Source organism: Sabethes cyaneus, chromosome 3 (genome assembly GCF_943734655.1).
Source record: "Sabethes cyaneus chromosome 3, idSabCyanKW18_F2, whole genome shotgun sequence".
Taxonomy (NCBI): domain Eukaryota; kingdom Metazoa; phylum Arthropoda; class Insecta; order Diptera; family Culicidae; genus Sabethes; species Sabethes cyaneus.
Genome location: NC_071355.1, coordinates 239,303,723 through 239,327,508, shown reverse-complemented (window position 1 = coordinate 239,327,508; position 23,786 = coordinate 239,303,723). Strand labels below are relative to the sequence as shown.

General features: G+C 38.4%; 1 protein-coding gene across 2 annotated transcripts; it reads right to left on the bottom strand.

The window, feature by feature from the left end:
• Window positions 1–896: 896 nt before the first annotated feature.
• Window positions 897–16,006, bottom strand: LOC128742051 (transmembrane protein 87A). 2 transcript variants are annotated; one of them, XM_053838243.1, is made up of 9 exons: window positions 15,824–16,006; window positions 15,448–15,508; window positions 15,286–15,383; window positions 15,012–15,224; window positions 14,787–14,945; window positions 2,546–2,829; window positions 2,277–2,486; window positions 1,943–2,214; window positions 897–1,885 (listed from the first exon to the last, which is right to left on the bottom strand). In XM_053838243.1, the coding sequence occupies exons 1-9, from the start codon at window positions 15,926–15,928 to the stop codon at window positions 1,665–1,667; spliced, it is 1,623 nt and encodes a 540-aa protein (XP_053694218.1). In that variant the 5' UTR covers window positions 15,929–16,006; the 3' UTR covers window positions 897–1,664. The 2 variants fall into 2 exon arrangements, with proteins under 2 accessions (XP_053694218.1, XP_053694219.1); XM_053838244.1 differs by having other exon boundaries at window positions 15,012–15,209.
• Window positions 16,007–23,786: the final 7,780 nt, after the last annotated feature.

Below are 23,786 nucleotides of genomic sequence, written 5' to 3'. Positions count from 1 at the left end.
CGCTCTCAAATATTATGGCCCGTTTGTCAATAATGGCGTAATATTCAACAGACATTTATAAAAAAAATAACGCAATGGTCATAGTTATGCACAATGTTAAAAAATACTTATATAAAGAAAAATGCGCAGAATTAGGAGCTACGTAGAATTAGGAGCGGTCACGGTATTTCAAAAGCAGTTTTTTTGTTTGAAACAAAAATTCTGTTCATGAAAATAAATTCTATGTTCAGATTGGCAAGAAGATTCGCTATGTAAGCACAAATCGATCTCTTGTACTCTCATGGAACTGCCATTTGAAAAGTTTGTGAAGATTTGGTGCAAAGCTTTGTCTATCCTTTTCACTCTTTAGCAAACCTGTTCTACGACTTCACAAATAGAACAAACTTGGGAAGGTGGCAGCACCGTTTCGCGCACATAGCGAATTGCAGTGAATAAATTTTTAAATACAGAACCCCTATCCTTTGCCCAAAAATTGCTTCCGAAATTGGGCTATCCGACGAAAAATTAATGACTGCAGACTACTCATTTCCCGTAACGGAAAATGAAGTTTGCAAATTCACTTTCATGCAATCTTGTATGCTTGCTTGTATGCATGGTATGTGTACGCAGTAGAGTTGGCTGCGTGCTCTCAACGGGTATTAGTATCAGTACTCATCCAAAATAACGTGGTTCTGGTTGATGATTAACTTTGTTTATTTCACATTTTCTCATTGATTCAACTGAATTTATAACTTATTTATAACTATTTACGGTCGTAGGTATGGTCGTATCCTAAATTCGTATGAATAATTGAGTTTGAACGAATCGAGAAGTGGAGTAAGTATGAACGAACGAACGAAGGGATGCACGGATATTTGAATAGATTCGAAAGAAAACAAGACCAGAATTATTGGTACGTTTGTTCATTTATTTACTTTAATTATACTGATCGCTACAAGTTTACAAAAAAATAAATTTATCCAATTTGCTATGTACAGAGGAAATTATGATCTATTCATATATATTTCAAATAAATTGCTTCAAAAGTTTAAACAGTAAGGTATGTCATAAAGTTAACCGGTTCTTCGGCATACAATAGTTCTGCGTACGCCAATTTAAATTCATCGGTACAAGACCAATTTCTTGTACATAAAGAAAGTGGTTTGCACTTTTATTTCTACTATCGTTATTATTATCCTATTTTCACTATATAGGCTAATACCAACCAGTCGTACTGTCGTTAAGTTACAAGTATCCTAATTGAGATGGATAGGAATAATTCCGTGAATCAGAATCGTACAGAAAAGCTAGTTCTGTCATTCGGAACATCCGGAAAATAATACCGTCTCTTAGGTTCCACTCAGCTTCGGCAAGAAGTGTTCTTTCTATAACATATTTAAAAAGGGAAAATGGTAGGAAAAATGCTAATCTGACGAAATGAGATGCACGGAATGGAATACCAAAACAAACAAAAAACTTTAAACTTAAAGACTTGCCTTCCCATACTGTGACTAGCGCGAGTTCTATCTTGTCTGCTATCGTTTAAAAGCCATTCACTAAACCTACGGATAAAAAGAGAAGTTTCGCTCCAACAGTCTAGCAGTCTCTGCGGAAGAAAGTTCACATTTGCTCTAAACAATCCACGCTACGCTACACCCTATACGCTCCACTATAGTCCCGTCAGCTTATTGCATTTTCGACACCTCGAATTTGGTGTTGACGATCTCCTCGTCCGAATCGAGCACCGGCAGGGCAGCCTCGGCAATCGCCGCCGGAATATTCTCCTCCACCCACTTGAGGTCATCCTCCTCGGTGGTTGGACTCTTGGCGTTCGGTTTCGGCGACGCACTGCGCGTTCCCCGCATCTTAACGCCGTACGCATCCGAAACGAACTGGTCTTCCTCGTCTGTGGATGGATTTATTTACCTGATTCATTTGCTTTGGTTGCTGGTTTGGTACTTACCGTCATCTTCATCCTCCGGGTTGTCCAGCAAAGGCGTAAAAGCATAGCGTTGGTTGTTGTTGGTTGGACGCCACAAAATCATGATAACAAGCAAAAGTGTCGAGAACAGAACATGCCAGAAAGCATCATCCACCCACAGTGTCTTCCATTCCGAAAGACAGTCCGTAAGTCGGTGCGATTTGATGGAGTACAGCATAAACAGAACCGACGCCAACACGGCAAAGATCAGTGTGTTGGTGAAGTGTCGGTAAAGCGATAGTTTGACCATGTTTCTATAAGTTAGAATTTATATTATTGACATTCGAGTGGGTGATTTGAGTGTTAAGAGCAGTACCTTCGCAACCGCAGCGTTCTGGTAGTCTGAACAAGGGAAGTAAAAATCCACCAACAAATGGCTGAGTCTAGCACGGCTAACGGAATGCTAGCCACTAGCAGCTGGTCGTTTTTGGTGTGCATTATTCGTAGGAAGCTTTCAACGCAGGCCAGCACTAGATACAGTGCTCCAGTTCCGACCACACGGTGCAACATCGGTCCCAAACGGGGTCTAATAAAAAACAATGTTGCGTCATAAAATTCCACGAGAAACTTACCGAAAAAACTTACTTCACAATTCCGAACCCAAGCGAAACGATTATAACCAACATCCGGGCCAGCGTGCGCTTACCGCAGGAAACCCACTCGGCAAACAGAACCATACCTTTGACCGACACTCCGGTGGAGTTGATGTTCTGATATTCCTCGTAAAACATGGCCTTCTCCAGCATACCCAACAGAATGACGCCACCGATCCAGAACTGAATCCGTAGCAGATCGCGCCACTGCAGGAACGACACCGTCAGCCAGATTATGCCGAGAACCACATACACCAGACACATGGTACCGTAAAACTGTAAAAAGAAAAAAAATATTTGAACTACTCACTCAATTACAGGTTCTACTGATTTTAGATCATTTTGAGATTGACTATTTTATTTAATAAGTCATTATGGTTGCAATTTTTGTTTGGTGCCCCGATCAGATTTATAATATACCTACCCTGCATAAGATATAAGTTTCACATAGAGCTGGACATTAATTGAATTTATAGTTCTGTATAGTATAAGTCGATGCCCCTTGGGCAGCTGTAAGCCAAAACCTGTTACCAAGCACCAGGGGAAACCAAATACCTGAATTTTTTTTCTCTAGAATATTCAAGTGTAAGAAGGTTTTTCCAACCAAGGTTGTACATTGATGGCGATCAGTCATAACCATCCACAATGATGAGCTTGCACATGCTAATGCAATGAGCTCAGCTACAGTATGATCTTTTATATGGACTATTGCCATATTTTTAGTTTCTTTGCTCAAGACAGAAACTTCTATTGAATGTGAAAACGCATTCAATAGAAGTTTCTTCAATTTAAATGTAATCTCAATCTATACATTTCTGAAATCCTCTACCCGACAGGATCCTGTTTTTTTTAAATGGCATGATACTATGATACTCATCTCAGATCATCAGTAATTTTATTTAATTTACTATTTACCAGGCAAAGATGAGTTGTTTTGTCATCGATTTTATTGCATGCTACACAGGCCTACAACATTAGTTATTAATCGCTATTTATCATCAAAAAAAATCTACTTATTACTCTTTCACAGCTAGAGGATCCTAGGCTCCGAAGTCAATGGCATTCTAATCGCAAGTTAGAGTACATTTTTTCCCGTTCAAACATCGGGCAACAGTTTAAAACAAGTTGCATGCCACAAATTGCCAATCTAAACGCACCTTAACGGAACACTGTCCAACAGCCGAAACTGTACAAACCGCAAAAGAAATTTGTTAGTTTCGGGATGCCAGAACCGGTTTTCCTCATTTTAATTGTCTTCACCTGTGTCACCTGTACAATCACCAGACAGTGAAATTCAACGAAAAGATGATGGTTAAGTTTCCCCATACATATTCTGCACGGTCGTCTGAGTACACTGACTGCATGAACGAACCGAAATAATGTCCAATCCAACAGACCGAAGATTGCTTGCTCGGAGCTAGTTGTTCCGGTTGTACCTACACCAATTTGATATCTGGCTAGTAAACCGTCGAAACTTGCCTTACTTGCAAACGAGAAGAATAGCAAAAAATCTTTTTTGAACGCAAAACTCATCTTTTTACTAACCAAAATTAAGCATGCTTGAATTACTACTACGATGCTCTTCATGCACAAAGTTGCTGTCGCACAGAAATTCTCTCGTGCGATTCGCAGCTATGAAAGCGAACCGAAAAACTAAAATGAAACATATTTTAGTCATGCATATAATTCTGGTGTGGACAGTCTCCCGCTCTCTAGTTCTAGTTCAATCGACATTTGTTATATTCTGATCAAATTCAATAATTCTTCAACAAAAAGTATAGTGGTCCTGAAAAGGATTGCCATATATTTCTGCAGCTCGCCAACGGTGTACCGTTCGTGGAAGGTTAACCCATGAAGCCCCACACTTTTGAAGTAGGACTACTTCTTTGATTTCTATTTTGGGGTGCACTTTAGAAAAACTAAAAGGGAACATGTAACGAAAAGTGGTTATAGTTTGCACGCTTATAACTCAGTCATTCGTTAATAGATTCTAGAGATATTAGTATCAATCGATTAGAAATTTTTCAAAAAATCCATTACAACGCAGTAGATTACATGTTTCCCTAACAGACGTTTAATAATTGAGAAAATATGAGTCGAATATTAAATATTTCATTATTTGCATTTTTTGCCTTCCCACGTCAGTGCTTCCCTAGCACGGATGACAGAAATATATACGAGTTGAGCTATGGGTTAATCTTCCTTACGATTGTATTTAATTTACGCCCTATACAATCCGATCGAAAATTATTGAGCTTCAACTGTTGTTGCTTCTCCGGATAAGGCAACGAAGACTTCCAAATTCACCAAACGAGACGCCAACAAACCAATGGATTACTCATCCGCCACCGAACGATATGATTTTGGCTGCTATGCCTTTCACTGCGCATCGTCAGATCGTCACGTCATTCGGTCAGCGGCTTTCGTTGGCGTTGGCGACACATCATAACACATCGGCAAGCAGCTAGCTTGCGAGTTGCGACACATCGGACAGCCAGTTTTCGAGTCACATCCGTGGCATATTTTTAAAGGTTGTTTTTGAAACATTGTTTGCCTTTGCCTCGGTGCGCGTCATCAGTCGATCACCGGCTTTCATTGGACACACATCGGCAAGCAGCTAGCTTGCGACTCATAACATCATAAACATAAAAGTCTATCTTGATTACAGATCCTACCAGTAGCGTGTGTCCGATAAACAGTATTCCCACCATTAATCCACACACCAATAACCTATCTGATGGACGAAAGTAGACAATGGACACCACGAGTCAGAAATTTTAGAATTCGAGATTAACAAACGGACCTTTTCAGGTCCACCATTTAAATTAGCTGAAGAGTTGAAATTATGAATTTCTCACATGTAAGAACACAATCCTTTACCTTTCGTTACTCGCGCCAACTCCGATTTATAGGCATGCTTAAACGTAACAGAATTCACTCGAATACTAATGCCACTTGGTGGAAAACTTATGGAACTTTTTCCACCATTTGAAAAATCTTTGTCTGCGGATCAACTTTACTGAAAACAGTAATTTTATTTATTGCTGGATTCCCGAGATATACTGAGATAAAGTCAACGATTCACAGGCGTTGTACAAAATACAACAGCGCGAGTAAACCTTCCGTTACTGCGCAACTGGGGAATCTATTATATGAAATTCGTACAAAAATCACCGGCTTTGGCATTGGGAAACGAATTGCTCTACATTCGTAGTCCTACATCAAGCCTGCCTCCGTGCTACTAGGCATGGACCCTTGTACTTTTTCCAGCAGGGATAACAAGTTGAAACTTTCATAAAAGTTTTATTTTAGATCAACTAAGAGATGATATGCAGTTTTAACATAGCTTTATTGTTCCGGAAAGACTAGAACATTAGAATCGAATCCAGGAATACTGTCACTGACGTTTCCACATTCACCGGTTTCGCCTCCACCTTGCGAGGGAAAGTTGCTAGTTTGAGCTGGCTGAAAGTTAGCCAGACTTGTTAGGTCTACGCGGCTGCAGTTTCGTTATATGTAACATCTGAGCTTTGTGCAACAACAGGTAGATTACATTTTTTTCTCAATCTTGATTTGTTTCTTTGGGTGGATATGAAATGGGGAAGGCAAACAAGAAAGCGACCAGTATAGCTCTTGCCATTTCAAACCTCTACCTAGCGCTTCCACCCGGTAATGCTCTATTGAGTAGCTAAGCTAGGAACTTTGATGGTGCGTGGTTTCCGGCTGCCTGATTTCAAAACTGCGATTTAGAGCAGGCGGCTGAACCACACGGCCAGGTAAGCCTAGTATGTTATTCTAATGATTTGTTTTGTTTTAGCTCACCAAGCAGGTCCTACTGTACAGTGAAACTTTGGCCGTGACAAGTTTTTATAACACACATGGATATCAGCAGGAAAAATTAAATTAATTCTGGGGTAATTTTTTAAATAGACATATGTGACAATGAGAGATTCTTTTCGTGTCACCTCTCTTCCGCTTTTAACGGCGATACTAATGCATTTTAACATATCAGCTTTGCATGAATCGGTTGCCTGAGTCACTAGTTAACTAACTGTCTTGGAAATTTTCTTTTTAATGCATTTATGTAGCCATGAAAATCGAAAGAGAGGAGACGCGAAGAGAATCTCTCATTGTCACATAGGTATCTTTGAAAAATTATCCGAAAATTATTGGATAGTAGATGCACTGATGGAAACTCAAGTGACGCAATTATATTTCATTCGACGGATTACTGGTGAGATTGTTCTATTTTTGTCCATATATGCTCCATTTCATAGTACTTTTCCGCTTATATATTCATACTAGCTGACCCGACAAACTTCGTATTGCCACAAATTAACCTGTGTTGTACATAAAGCATGAATCTCGGATGATCTTTGTCACAATCTCGAGTTTTGCAAGCCCCCCAGTGGGCGGCGCTTCCGACGGCGGGTCACCGGCAACACTCGCGATCGTCTCGTCCTGGATGATCTAGTGTTACTATAGATAGTTTTTGTGGTCTTGTATTGACTAATGTTTAATGGAAGAGTCTCGAATTTCTCGAGTTCGATTAATTTTTGAGTTTCGCAAAAATTTCTGTTTTATTTTGTATGAGAGTCCATATCCCCCTACCACAGGGGTGAGAGGCAATGTTGCAAATTCTCATCACGATGAAGGCTCATCACCTGCTCGTCAGCGATTTGAATTTTATCAACTGGCAACTCGATCGTATCCTGATTGCTCGCGATGAATCGCCGACGCAAAAACTGATGAGCAAAATATGAATGTATTACGCTCGCAAATACTCGCTCGGTATTTCTGTCTCACACTCATCGCTAATCATCGTTACTTGCTGTCATCCAACCAAGAATGTATTTTGCGATGAAACGTAAACAAGCATATTTTTTGGCAAATTACAAAAAAAAATATTGCTCGTTCAAAAATAAAACGATGTTCGTACCACATATAATAATTAGTAACTTGCCAAACGTCAACATATACTTGCGACGCCATACACAACCAGTAACTTCAAGCGGCACACGGACAAACAAAATGGTTTCAAGATTTAATTTCAATGAAATGCAAACCTGGTGCAATATTATTATTACTATTTGGTGGCTAGAAGGTTCGAAGCTATGAAAAATAATACATCTTCTTGTGTGACTAACGATGAAGGTTGATAATAAAAATATCGTCGGCCACTGTTCAAAATTTGATCCTGCCAACAAGTCTGAAAAATCGCTTGTATATTGTAAACATTTGCAAACGTTGCTGGTGCTTGTCATTGTTACGAAAAAAAGATTTATGCTGCACTAAACGTGAATGTAGAAAAATTATGAATAACATGTTAAAATAATTTTATGAGATTAAAAGTCTTCTGGGTGTAGAATAACGTTAATGTTTTGAAGGGCATTTTTGTATTCTGTCGCAAAAATGTATATTCCAACTACCTCAGGTGCTAATAGTCGAACTAAAAGACCCAAAAACCAACATAAGTGTTAGGTACAAGTTTTTTTGACGGTATAATTCAATATCCGATAGCGCTTTTGCCTGTTTTCCAAAATTGATAAATCATAGCTACTCATCGCGATGAGTAAAATGCGAGGTATTCGTTTTTGATTAACATCACTAGCGATCAAATCATTGCATGAAAAAGAGTGAGTGGTAATTCGCTTTTCTCTCACTCTCATTAAATAATTCTCAGCTAGAAAAGCATTGCCAGAGAATTTGACGTTATGGAATCACCTTTGAGTTTGTTTCGAACCGAATCAGTACTTTTATCGATGAATAGCAACATTGGTGAGAGGTCTCTAACTATCGTAAAATAAATTCAAGACTCCAAAATCTCCCACATGCCAAATTTGGTTCCATTTGCTTGATTAGTTCTAGAGTTATGAGGAAATTTGTATTTCGTTTGTATAGGAGCCCCTCCTCTTGAAGTGGGGAGGGGTTCTAATTCACCATAGAAAATATTCTTGCCCTCGAAAACTTTTACATGCCAAATGTGGTTTCATTTGCTTGATTGTTTCTCGAGTTATGAGGAAATATGTATTTCATTTGTACGGGAGCCCCCCTTCCTAAAGTGGGGAGGGGTCCCAATTCATCATATAAAAAATTTTTGTCTCTAATAACACCCACATGTAAAATTTTGTTCCATTTGCTTGATTAGTTCTCGAGTTATGAGAAAATTTGTATTACATTTGTAAAGGAGCCCCCCCTCCTAAAGTGAGGAGGGGTCCTAATTCACCATAGAAAAAATTCTTGCTTCCAAAAACCTTCACATGCCAAATTCGGTAACATTTGCGTGATTAGTTCTCGAGTTATGAGGAAATTTGTATTTCGTTTGTATAGGAGCCCCCCTCTTAAAGTGGGAAGGGGTTCTAATTCACCATAGAAAATATTCCTGTCCTCGAAAACTTTCACATGCCAAATTTGGTTCCATTTGCTTGATTAGTTCTCGAGTTATGAGGAAATTTGTCTGGAAGCCCCCCTCTTAAAAGGGAGAGGAGTTATAATTCCCCTTATAAATAGGGGAGGGGTCTCAATTTACCATGGAATAAATTCTTGTCACCGAAAACACCCACATGCCGAATTTTGTTCTATTTGCTTGATTAGTTCTCGAGTTATGCAGAAATTTGTGCTTCATTTGTATGGGAGCCCCCCCTCTTAGTGAGGGGAGGGGTCTCTAACCATCACTAAAACCTTTCCTGGCCCCTAAAACCTCTACATGCAGATTTTCACGCCGATTGGTTCAGTAGTTTTCGATTCTATAAGGAACATACGGACAGACAGACAGACAAACAGACAGACAAACAAACAGATAGACAGACAGACAGACAGAAATCCTTTTTTATAGGTATAGATTATGTTCATATCGTATATTACTGGGTACATGAACACCTATGAAGATTGCGTGAGTTTTTGCGCTCTTCTCTCCTCTTAAAGTAGGTGTTCAACTAACGTACCCATTTCTACAATCGTAAGGGCACGGCCAGGTGTATGGTGTACTTACGGGTACATCATGTCAGCCACCTATGGTGTGTACGGTTGTCTATGCTATACTATCTTGATTTGTTTCTTTGTGTTCAAATTTATACCTCAAACCTAGCTGTCTGTAAGTTCGATAGAAGAGAGTACAGCTTAATTGACACACAACAAAATTAAAAAATGAAATGAGCCAAACGAAAATTACAAGTTTGATTTTCGAAAAAGAAAAACGAAAATAGTCTTTGCAATCAAAATGGTTTATCCCAATGCCAGAGGATGAGAGGATTTCAAACATTTGACTGTGCAGAACAGCAGGTAAGCGTAAAAGTTGGTCTTTAGTTTAGAGCTTAATTAAGAAATTTTCTGATACAAAACTAGACCTGTGCGCCAGTACGGCGCCGGCGGCGGCGTGCGTCGCCGTGGGGATTTTTTACATCACATTTCGGATTGATCTGGGACAGGTCTTTCAAATAGTCTTTATATTGGTTGTGACATTTTTGTGATGATTTTTTGTCTTTGCAGTCGTTTGATGACAGCTAGAATTACCTTTTTCTTCTAATACACCGACCTTTTGGCGAGTGTGGGAAGCAAAACGTTGTTTTGGCTGCTGTCAGGCGACTCAAAGCCGAAAAGTCATCCCAAAAAGTGTCATGGTTGATCTAAAGATTGTTTGGAATATTTGTTTTGGAGTAATTTGAAATATGAAGTCTTATCGGTGTAAAAAAATAGGCACACCGCCGCCGCATCGGCGCACAGGTCTATACAAAACCTGATTTGTCCGGCCGGATATTTCAATTTGTTATCAAAATTTGAGAAAATATTTGTTCCTCAGAATTATATAAATTCTTGACGCTCAATGACTCAACGATGAATTAATTAAAGTAGTTTTGATCTATGATTTGTAACCTGACCTTCCGCATTTATTCATTCTACTTGCAGCTGGCGGCTTATAATATTCAAAAAGTACAAGGATCCATGCCTAGTGGCACGGACGCAGGCTTGAAGTAGGACTACGAATGTAGTGCAATTCGTCTCCCAATGCTAAAGCCGGTGATATTTGTATGAATTTCATATATAGATACTCAAGTTGCGCATTAAAGAATTGTGTTCTTACATGTGATACATGTTGGTGCAGATTTGGGGAATTATTTCGAACAGTTTCGGGTAGATGCAGATTATTTTTTGCAAAAATCTGGCATCCCAGGTTCCGCTAGGCAGCTTTAAACACATGTGTATGTGATACGATTTGTTTTTTCGACTACATCATGGACACGCTGCTGTTTTGTTAAGGAAGGTTGGGAACACGATTACGATTCTGCCTGGACTGGCACTGGACCGCTGGCATCTGTATTTTGTTTCGTGATGCCGTAATTTACAGCAATTTGCCATTACGCTACGAAGGTCGTCTGTGGTGTGCTGGAAATGGTAAGGTCGCAGAAGTTTTACTATTTTCGCAGCTAAATAATAAATAAGCAAAGTAAAGAATGAAAGTTTCAATTTAATCATTCGTAAGCAAAATACTGCACCAGTCTGGCAGCTTTGTTTTAAATACATCGATGTTTTGAATCCAACACGGTCGGCGTAATTTCCACTCCACACCAAACAATAATCGGCTGCTGCCAAATTTTACCACCTTTGCCGCGTCCGGACATGGAGATAAAATCGTAACTCTCATTATTATTTGTAACCCAAACAACGCGAAAATGATGTCGTTCGCAAAATCAATTCAACTGCTTCATATACTTATTCAGTAGTTCTTAAAAGAACTGATTATTTTCTACCAGCTGTTAATAATACAAATCGAAGAAATTTACTGCTTGGCAGCAGCTTTTTTCGAACAGCATTCTCCGTTAGAACTTCTTTTAGCTTTGGAGTTTTCGATGCCTTTGCTATGGTCTTCATTGACTTCTTGCTTCTCGCTAGCAAGTTTGGTAGGCGAACGAACCAGAAGCGCCAGTTCTTTGTTTGGACCAGCTTTCTCTTGTTGAAAACTAACTTCAAAGCCTTTTTCACGAATGTGTCCAACCTTGAAACGTCACAATTGTAGCTGGCGGCGATATACTTCTAGACGGCTTGCAACGAGGATCCGTTGACTCTTCGGTTTATTGGCGTCTCGCTCAATGAATTTGGATGTCTTCGTTGCCTTATTCCGGGGAAGTAGCAACAGCTGAAGCTCAACGATTTTCGAGCGGATTCTATAGAGCGTTAATTAAATACAATCAAACTATGATCCCTTTGATACAAAGGGAATTTAATCCATAGTGCTTCTCCTATATATTTCTGTCATCCGTGTTAGGGAAGTATTGGCGTGGGAAGGCAAAAATTTTTAGCAAAAATAAAATTAAAGCAACGTCATGAGTTAGAAGACCGCATGGTGAGTCACCACATATTTAACGTTTTATAGATCAATTCAGAAGAAATTCTTCATGATTTAAAGAATCAGCGACATTTGGAAATTTATTTAAAGAAATTTAGTATACAGAAAATTTTCATCTCTTCATTAACAAATTCGTTCGTCCTAAAAAGGACGGGTTGTGGTAATTTATGAGGTTGTCCGGCCAGCAGAATGGCTTGAATGTTTAAAACAACACCTCTCAGGGCAATGGTGACAATGGTTACCGGACAGAGCATTTTCCATTAATTCAAGCTCTTCCGCTCCCGCAACCAAATATTCTAATATAGCAGATAATAGATCGATGCTCCGGTACCAACGCGTTCTGCGCAGTCTACACCAAACAATGATCGGCTGCTGCTGCTGCTGCTGCCGTTGCGCTGCGTTTTACCAGTTTGCCGAGTCCAGTGAGGGAGATATAATCGCAACTCTCTGCTGTCTGCTCTGTACCGTACCGATGTCAATGCGAAAATGATGCCGTTCGCCTGCTTACTTCTGATTATATACCAGTACCAGAGCAAACGGCACCAAGTTGTAACAAAGGCGGATCAACGTAGGGCAGAGAATCATAGACACGAAAGAAAGGCGGTACAACGTACAACGAAACCGTACAATACATTGTTTGAACAAAACCGGTGTCCGGTGCTTCCTTAATGAAGAGCTCCTACCAGTTTCTGCACAGCAACCTAATATGAAGCATCGACATCGTCTTCATGCCACCGAAAATCAGTGGAAAGGCCGCAAAACGCGATAGGAAAAAGAAGACAGAAATATTCTTCGGAAGGTTTGTCTTAATACAGTTTAAACATGTAATTTCTGACGGGTTCGTACTTCGAACGCTCATACTAAACTGCCAACATCACTTTAAAATGTGAGAAAAATCAATTTTACTGCTTCGTATACTTTTATTCAGTAGTTCTTAAAAGAACTGATTGTTTTCTACCAGATATTAGTAATGCAAATCAACGAAATTTACATCTAGGCAGCAGTTTTTTTCGGGCACCTTCTCCGCTGGAACGACTTCCTTTGACTCTGGGGCTTTCGGTGCCTTTGCTACGGTTTTCGTTGGCTTAGTAGATTTTTGTTCGGGGGTACCCTCGCATATTTACTAGTACAGCTTTAATCGGAGCCGCCTTTGCAGCAGCTAGCAAAGATAAATTGTTTTCGTCCGTTTTATCAACCTTGAACGAATCGGAATCGCCTGTTCTTTTGGTTTGGACCAGCTTTTCGACAGCTAACTTCAAAACCTTTTTCACGAATGTGTCCAACCTTGGAACGTCACAATTGTGGCTAGCGGCGATTTACTTCTAACGGCTTGCAGCGAGGATCCATTTATTTTACTGGGTATTGATAGCAGCAAAAACCATATCGTTCGCTGGCGGACGAATCGGTGGCTTCTTCGGTTTGTTGGCGTCTTGCCTGGTGAATTTGAATGTCTTCGATGCCTTATTCCGAGCAAGCAGCAACCACTGAAGCTCAACAATTTTCGAGCGGATTCTATAGAGCGTAAATTAAATACAATCAAAGGTCAGCTTAACCCATAGCTCATTTCGTATATATTTCTGTCATCTGTGCTAGGGAAGCATTGGCGTGGGAAGGCAAAAACATGAAAATAATGAAATAATGAATATCCGTCTAAAATTTTCTCAATTATTAAACGTTTGTTTGGAAAACATGGAATCTATTGTATTGTTATAGATTTTTTGAAAAATTTCCAATCGATTGATACCAATATCTCTAGAATCTGTTGACGGATGACTGAGTTATAAGCGTGCAAACCATAACCACTTTTCGTTACATGTTCCCTTTTCGTTTTTCTAAAGTGCTCCCCAATATAGAAATCAAAGAAGTAGTCCTACTTCAAAACTTTCGAAATTATTTGCAATGGTTTTATTGTTTCACAAGACATACCTCTGCGACGTGTCTTATCGTATTCCATCTTCAAATAAATGATTAGATTAACCGAAACAACAAATATGAATGAATTTACTGCTTCGGGTCATGTAATCGTAAATGTGATTTTCTCCGAACATAAACAAAACGATAATGTCTCAATTAATTTCTCAATTCAAATATCTTGAATACACGACATTCGTGTATCTGATACCATATGTTCCTATTTATAATTTCCAAATCTAGAACCTTCCATCTAATGCCGAATCATTGGAAATTTTTCCACACTTTTTCAAATATTTATGAAGTTGAATTAGTTGCATATGTTTCATAATACATGGTCTAAAATCAAAGTGGTTTTTTGTCTAAAATATCACGAAGTTGAAAAACGAAAAGTAAAATTTTCAGAATAGTCTACGTATGGATGCGTGCGTCATTCTTTTAGGTGAATGCGTTTCGCCCGTTTCGCCATCGAAGCAGCCCGACTATGACCTTATCAGCCAGTCTTGTTGACACCGCATGTGTAAATACAACTCTGACTAGGTAATGGTTCTCTTCTTATTTTGACAGCGTCTGGCGCTAACCGGTTGATTACTTCGAAAAAAAAGGCACATTAGTGATTGGACCAGAAGTGCCAAATTTTTAGCAAAAATAAGGAATTCAAGGTTCAAGGTTTTGCGTTAAAAAAAAGAAGAGGTGCTTTTGCTATCACGCATGCATTGACGGTTGGAACAGGATTTCCTATAAGTGCGAACTGCCAATCATAACCTATTTTACTACTATCAAAGCCGATATTTTCTAATATTTTCCTACCTTTGGGATAGGTAGGTAATTGCTTTGATTATTGAAGTCAAAGCAAAATGGTCGCTAGAATAATTCTTATCTGTCAGCTCTTGTCGTTGTAGGTAGTCATTAAATTGTTTTTGGCTGGCCGCCTGAACCAAGCCGAAAAAGAAGGGTCAACTTTAGCAAATTAACTTACCGGTAGTAGAGGCCAATCCACTGCGGACAAGTAGCCTCGATCGCTTTTCATTTCCACGTGAACATTAGCGACAAACTTTTCAAAGGAATCAATCTTCAATATAAAAATGTATAATCCATCCTTCGTAATCGTGAATATCGGTTTCGGTTGAATTATTCCCTGCAGAAAGAAGGAACCACGTGAAAATTACTAAGAATTAAAATGTATTCATTAGTCGTAACGTACCGTTTCCCGTCGAGATTTACCGCTCTTGCTTTCTTGTTCGGTTGGTTCCTTCGACTTCACAGCGGCTTCCTTCGATTTCACGCTGGGTTCCTTCAGTTTCAGTTCCGGCAAACTGATGTGACCTCCCCGAACGCAACGTTCCTCGTACGGCCCGGCACTGATCTTCGACTGGTTCGGCGAAGCGAAAAATGCCTCGTACTGCGGATTATATGACTAGAAGGTTTATTGCAAAGTTTGAAATCATTTTATAAGATATTTTGAAAAAGTGCCTTACATTTTGAACATATTCCTCCCAGCATTTCAGCTCAAGCAAATCCCAAGATATTGTCACAGAAATAGAGTCCTGTTGAGAATCTTCCGGTTCGCAGTTAACTGAAATACGAATAAAAGGCTGTACTCTGGTGCTGCAGAAATCCAAACCACAAATCATACTCACTCTGCGTATAGATTTTGAATCCTTCGAAGACCGACTTCGGTATCGGCATATATCGACCATCCTGTTAAGGTAACGAAAACAATATCGATTAATCAAAGCTATCACATCACCCAACATATTTGATAAAAGAAAAACTCTGACGTGAGTCACCGCACAAACAAAAGCCTCCTCAATCCGGTGTGAGCGAAAAGTTCCAGCTCACCTTGCCATTAGCTAGTTGAAGTGCTGATGATCATTAACCGGTACTGCAGAGGCCAAACATAAATAAATGCGTGTATGTTGACTCAAGCCAGAGCGTTCGGTTCAATATTAATTTGCTGATGTGTTGTAGTAGTGCTACCGAGTATTAACACTAACTTCTTTTCCGAAAACTTACCTGCGACAGCATGAAGTCCCATTTGCCCTGCTCTGGGAAGGCCAGCGCCAGCAAACCAAAGCAGGAACAGAAATAGTAGAAGGAAATTAATTTCGATTGCTTCATCACTTCCGATCGTCTCTTTTTTCCTTTCGACGGAGAAGAAAATCCAAGAAAAACGTATATGTACCCGCAACTACATCACATCACTTCGGTACTTTTATTAACTGTCAAACCGCGGTGACGTTATGTTTTCGATGACAATAAGCTAGTGGTGTCCGATAATGTCGATAATCGAACAGTTAATTTCGTGCATATTCGACAAATAATGGTCAACTAAATATAATGTTTGATTGTTAATTTTAGCTTTTATAAAATAAAAGAGAATTGATCGTTTAGGGAAAAAGAATATATAAGGAGTCACTGATTGATCGATCAGGTATAAAAATTGAACACCACTTAGCTAGCACTTTTCAGGTTGTTGACAGTCCGAGGGGTACGAGAATAGTAACGATGTGTTCAGTATCTGTTTCCTAGAATTATTATATAAAACATGCGACGCAGATGGAACAACACTGAAGGTGAAAATACATGGAATATATTAATACATTTTATTTATATTTATACATTGTTTTAAATGCTGTAGGTGATAGGGCTATATTATTGAATTGATTTTTTTCGAGTCAAACGAAAATTGAGATTGATTTGTTTACTGCAGTAATTACCATCGTATCACCCTTCACCAACGCAAGCACCGCAAATATTGCACGGTACCTTGCATGCAATAATCATTCAATAATAAATACACTGGTCTACAAATGATCAGCTGCATGGGACGTTTTAATGTTTTCATGTTTTTCGAAAATACTGAACCCAGAACTGGTATTTATTTCTATTCATCGCCAGTAGATATGTTAAAAAATATATGTAAAATTCAGTGCCACTGTGAACTTGAACCGGTTGTGAATCAATGCCGATACAAAGAACTTTTAAAATGGCACCAAACCCTATCATCGTCATGTTGACAGTATCTTTTCGGAAGGTAATTATTGTCAATGTCATCTGTGTTATGAGGACTTTTCAAAATTATCATTATACAGAATTTCTGATTTTTATGATATTAAACTGTAAACCTGTGAACGCAGACAACGTTTAAACACGTGAACGCAGACAACGTTGGTATGAAATTGCATACCAAGCAACGAAAGGCATGCGTTAGCAGGCTTAAGGAACTCATATAAACGGTGGACCCCTGATAATTATCGGATTTATTTAGTGACTCCAGCAAAAATTTAAAATTCGAAAAAATCTCACAATGATTAAAATTAACCATAAGAGTAATGTATTCGACTGGGCGTTCTTCTTTTTATATTAAAGTAAGATTCGTAAGAGCTCGTTGAACAACAATACTTAGCATATAAATCAAGTATAAATTAACACTGTTTAAGGAATTTTACCCCAAGTCTAGAGAATCTTACCTGAACAATATCCAACATGTGTATAAAACTATTGGCAGCTAACTTACTAATATCATTGATGTATGGTTTGAGGGTGATTCATTTCAAGAACTACATACTACGTTTAAAGGCTTAAACACACAAAGTGATACATTCCAGCAACTAAATTTTCAAACGAAACTTCAGCCACAATCGATCAAAACAAAGGGATTATTAGACGGAAATTATACAATAAGGTTTACTTTCAGGACATCAAATTGGCCTTGGTTCAGATAAAACAAACAGAATGAATCTCGGCATCAACTGCTGGTTTGTTCTGTAACCAATAATGCTTCTGCTCTAAACCGAAACCGTTGCCATTTTGTTCTACTATCGAATGCTGGGCAGGTAGAATCAAATGGCAAAAATGACCGTATTTTTAGGTTTTCGAAAGACCCTAAACATAGCTCTTAACGGTCGGTCACCAACAAATACCCATTATGTACAATTTCCGGCGCAGGAAATGAAAGAATTGTTTTTCACTTTTTTAAGTGTTTTTTTTTGTATATTTTTTTCAATCGGAGACTTCTTTGATAACTGACGTATGCGTAAATGAAATTTGGAAATTTGTAGAAAATACTTCCCATATTTTTCTGTAACTGCACATGCTTACTGTCTAGTGCGTTAGCATTGCTTACTAAGCTAAGAGCATCCGTAACGGCAATTTAATAGCTCTCTGTCATCACTCCGCACTGTACCGGTCGCAGTTAAACGCGCTGCTAAACTAGCAGGCGGGCTGGAACCCGATAACAGCGCTATAAAGAGCTAATGTTGCACTGGCTGTCAAAAGTTGGAAAATCGTGTCCGCCTTTTCGCTTGCGTATACGTGAGCGAAGTTGCCAAAAGCAAATAAAGATTTTCGATATATGTACTCACTAGCCGCCATTAAACACTCGAAAAGGTGGATAGATCGAGCAGTGATATTTTTGAGCGTTTAGTTGTTAAAATATCTAACTTTTTCCAGAAAAAATATAGAGTGAGTGTTGATCATTTCATAGCCATTTTACAAACACTTAAATTATTAATTTTAGGAAATGGGCGGTTCAAAAAACCGTGGGAAAAAATGGACCTCGAATGAAGATGAGGCATTATGTATTGTCTGGCTAAATGTGTCCCAGGACGCATGTACTGGGACCAGCCAAAAGCTAGATACACTTTGCGAACGTGTGTACGATTTATTCGTAGACACATGCACAGCATGCAGCACAGTTTGTCACCCGGAGCTGTGACTGTGAAGGCCAAGTGGGCTAAAAGCCAGAATATGGTTTGTTATACGCCAAGCTTGTAGCAAATTTGGTGGCTGCATGGCCCGAATTTCCGGGGCGGGATTTTTGACGTAAGACTACGTGATATATGTGCTTGGGAAGTACGCCAGAGTGCAAAACTACCCCTCTTCTTCAACCGATGTTATCGTTTAAACCACTCCTTTTCTTTAACCGAGTTTATCTTTAAACATTGAATCTAATCCAAATTGATGTCCTGAAAGTGAAGCGACATAGAAAAGTGGCCGGTAATCCGTTCCTTTCGCCAGATTGTATCCATATAGGGTAAGGAACGAGTTAAGCAGTGTCACCTATTTTAATCAGTTAAACATAAATGAGCCGAAAATGCACTTTTTTATTCATATTTTCAAAATCTTTTGATAGGATCATCTTCACAAATCACCAGAGGTGGGCACCGCTAACCGAAATTTTAGCTTCGCTAACAGCTAAACCGCTAATCCAAAACGTTAGCTTCGATAACCGCTAACCGCTAAATGAACCAAAAATTTTAGCGGAAGCTAACGCTAACCGCTAATCGCTAAATTTGTTAGCAGCACAAATTTAGCAATACTTTTTAAAAAACCAATTTTGAAAAAAAGAAAATCTTCGTTGCAAAGGTATAAGAAAAAATATATACTGGAAAAACATGAAATAATTTCGTGAAAAAATTACAGGCATTTACAAAAAAATGTTTTGAAGAACATTACCACATTTAAAATGGATGAAATGAAATTACGAGGGCAATTTCCATGAGGCATAACTGATTTTAACATAGTTTTTTTCTGTGAAAATTTTTTTAAAAGATTTTTCCAAACAATATTTTTTCTGGATTGCCAAAAAATTTACTTACATTTTCATTTAAAAATGTTTGCTCTACCACACATTTGGTTCCTGAGATATGAATTGTCAGTGGTACAGGAATTCTCCGAATAAGGCGATGCGTGATGCTGTTCGTCCATCAGCTATCTATCGATCAACAAAACTGATTCTGGGTATATTATTAGAGCCCGTTATGAGCTTGTTAACTACCAAAAACCAAATAAATTGACTAACAGGAAACTAAGAAAATGCAGTGGGCATGTAGCACCACTCACCGCCTAATTTAAGGGACTGCTGTCTATGAATATCTTAGGAATTCGACCTTTTTGGTCATCACTCAGAAATAAAAAATAACACTATCGTGAAATTTTAATCCCTTACAAGCACATATTGGCCAATTTGTAAAACAAGAATAAGAAACAAAAAAATATTTTGGAAATTTAAGTTTGCTATGGAGTTTTTCGCTTCCACGGAAAATTTTGTGAAAAACTGTTTTCCAGATAATAATTTTGCTGGATTGTTGTGTAAACTTGGTTACATTTTCTTGTGTGGTGAATGACACACTAGTTAAAACCACATTACAAAAAATCAAATGGTTTCATTTTCATAATATTTTTGAAATGATGCTTCAATACTTATGAATTTTTAAAATAATGTATGCGATATTAATTAAGTAAATAAATCGGAAAGTTTCTTTTGAGCTTTTCTAAGAATATATCTTTTTTAATTATTAATTTATTTCATGAGTCCATCAACCGTGCTCGCATACAAAAGTTTATAAGGTTTTGGATCTTTCGTTCCAGATCTATGCGATAATATTGATAGATAATAGCTAAACAGTTAAATTAAAAGAAAAATTTCATATTTCATAACAATTTTTCTCTTGCTAAAAAATAGTTAGCGGTTTATTTAGCGGCACATAAATTTAGCGGAAGCTAACAAAAACGCTAACGGTTTTAAAAATTAGCGAAAACGCTAACCGCTAACCAAAATGTTAGCTGAGCTAATTAGCTGTTCGCGGATTAGCGGAATTGTGCCCACCTCTGCAAATCACTTAACCATATACATACCACATACCATATTATTCAGTCTCTTTTTTTCTATTATCTAAGGCTTTGTCACTAGCCGAAAGTTTTATTATTTTCTAACAAAACTGAAAACAAATTCTGAATTGACGGAACTTGTTCACCACTAGCAGCAGCTGCAGCACAACTGATAAACTATCGTGTTGCCAAGACACTGTTTCGGTTCTGGAAATAAGGATTTTAAATTTGAAATTAACTGAAACCTCCTATGGTGAAAACGTGGTTCAATACTTTCAAGAGAAATGTATGTTCATAATTAATTTTTCTTTATTAAAAACAACAGAAAAGACGCTTTTTCAATAATTTTCGAAGATTTTCTCAGTGATTTAATGAAGCAACGATGTGTTTCAATGTTATTTGCTTTGACAACAGTGTTCTGAGTCGGACCGTGCGTACTGCTATGTTTACCTCTTTTGTTCTCCCACCATCCTTATGAACAGCGAGTGAGACGTCCAACTCGCAGTTTCCCATAAGAACACCAGAGAATAAAAAAGACGACGAATACCGTTTGCCGAACGGTGCGGTGAGTATATGCCCCGATAAACAATTTAGACAGATGGCATTTTACGCATCTATGCCGATACGCTATGTCGATTACGCATCAGATGCCGATTAGTAGGTCGCGGATAGGAACGTGAACTTACTGAATAGGGGGAAAAGTTCGAGGGATTTTTTAACGGGACGTAAAAAAATTCAGATTTCAGGATTGCTTAAAAAAGCACCTTGCGGGTGAAAATGGGTTCGGTCTGTTCAAAATTAGTTCCGCCGCTCCAAATTTTAAAGCGAAAAATCAAAAGTTTAGCTCAACAATAGTGTCTTCCAATGGTAACAGCTTGAAGAACTAAAGATAGCAAGAAGATTGGTATGCTGATATCCCCCGCTTAGTCAACCCATCGCTTGTAATAAGGTAAAACAATCAGTGACCCGCTTAGACTGCTTAAAACTAGTTCTTTACCCTAGTTTCAAAAGTCAAGCATTAGGTACATTTAGATTAATTTCTTTCGAAAATGATGGGCAAGATAAGGCGGGAGCGATCCGTAGTGATGTCAATGTTTATTTGACCATGAACTCAGTACAAGGCAGTCCGGTATAAAACATTTTGCAAATAACTTTAACTTACTTATATTGTAGCTTTCAATCATGGAAATGAATAAAACCAGCAAAAATTTAGATTTCTCAACCTTTGAGCTGCATTTCAACATAACTATTTTTGATGTAAAGTATTTTCCAAGATTTTCGTATGGCGTCTTTTGGAACATAATCCCTCGCCTGAGCAATCCAGTAGATGGTATCTTTTATATTGATTTTATTAACGTTAAAAACTTTTGAGCTTGCACCTGCAACATTTCTTGACTCACAGGAATATGATGCTGACGTTTCTGAAGAAACCACACGAACAAAGCTTCGTCGACCTTTGGGTACTGAGGCGGTTTGGAGCGTTTGCGTTTGGCTAATGAAATTTATAATCAGTGCGGGTAAAACTTCAGTAAAAAAATATACTCACTGATCGATCCGATAAATTGTGCAGCGTCTTCTTTGATTTTATTTTTCGATCGCTTAATTGTAAAAATGGTTGATCGAGATGCAATATCATACTTCAGCATGATATCTTTGGTACCCATCCCATTTTCTAAATCCTCAATGATGCTTAACTTTTTAGATACTGAAATCACTACTTTTTTGCGCTTCGGTCGAACCAGTTGTGTTTTTCCCATCTTTAACTCGCAAATACAGCAATAGAAAACCCGCAATAAGCACAATTACCAAAACCAAAATAGCAAAAATCCAAAGTCGCGAAAAAATATAACGTCAGACCAAGGATAAGCTGACAAAGCTACCTATAGATTGAGAACCAATATGTGATAGGCTTGAGAATACTTGCAGGGTTGCGTTGAAGCATTGTAATATTTTGATGTTGTTAAGATCAATCACTTAAAGCCACAGCAAAGACGGCAGGAGCCGTCACACTGTGCAAAGCGACAGCACAGAAAAAATGCTAAGCGATTATTCTGAAAGCCACCGTCTGCTAGAACGTACCATGCAGTGGCAGAGCCAAAAATTATACGATAGCATCCAGATACAGAAATTCTGGGTATACACGTCAACAGTCGGCATGGATTAAAAAGTGACGAAGTGTCCCAACTGTGAAAACAAATCCGACCAGCATAGCGATTCAACAACTACGTAGGATCGATATTAATTCTAGTGATTGTGCGCACGAAAAGAAGAGCTCAATAGCCGTCTTCGGGATATTTCATTCCAATACTAATATCGATCGAGTAACCTTCCAGTATCAATATGGGTGAGTGTGATGAGCAGAAAATAGGTAACTACAATAATCGGTGCTTCAACCACAGAGAACAGACTACCAGGTAATTGACAAAAAGTGTGTAAAAGGTTTTTATGTAATCTACGAGTAATCCTTCAATAGAGCACCCTTCGAGCAGTTAGTGGCAAACTAAATCTTGATGTCGCTGCCATCGCTGCTATGTAACTCCAGCACAAAGAAATATTGATAAAGGTGCATGGATATTTTTTGATGCGTTTGGCAAACTATTTCTGGAGGGCGCTACCGACAGATTTTACACACAAAAAATCGATTACTTCCTTCGAGCCTGTTAATCTGTTCTCTGTGATTCAGCTCTGACATTTTGAGTTTCGATAAAGTGATTTTTTCCAGCACTGGATGCAGGTGTTGGTGATGAGGTTTTATTCTGATAATAACTTTTTTCGATTTATAGTCAGCAACAAAATATAACAATTCAAACAAGTCATAACAATACATTTTACACAATCACAATTCGCTAATTACCCTCAAAAAGAATTAATTTTGTTAGTTTTTGACGGTTCGTTTGTTTGAATGTAATAATTTTCTCGCCATATTATTGGCATTTTATATCCAAGAAGAGTTACTATTTCCTTGATGATGCTCGAACGGTGATCCTCCAAAGTCCAGTGATCTTCTGAGGATTCGCATATGCTATTGAAATTTGTTTGTGCGGCTAAAAAACTGCAACAAGAAAGCCGTAATATTTTTCAATATTCACATTATTCCGGTCACCAACAAGTTCCTGTAGCATAAAAGATTAACGTGTGAATTAAAGTAGTTGAGCTATGTTAGCTTCAATTATATATGAAGCAAATCCCAAATTCTTTTTGGGAGGCATGGCAATGTAGCATGCAAACAAGCTTTTGGTTGCAGTAAACTGGCTACAACTAGCTTTTGCGGAACATGTGATTTCGTTGTTTGTAATCAACCTCTTGCAGCTTGCTTTGAACGGCGTTGAGCTCGGATTATTGTTACAACCTCGTTTTGCTCCAA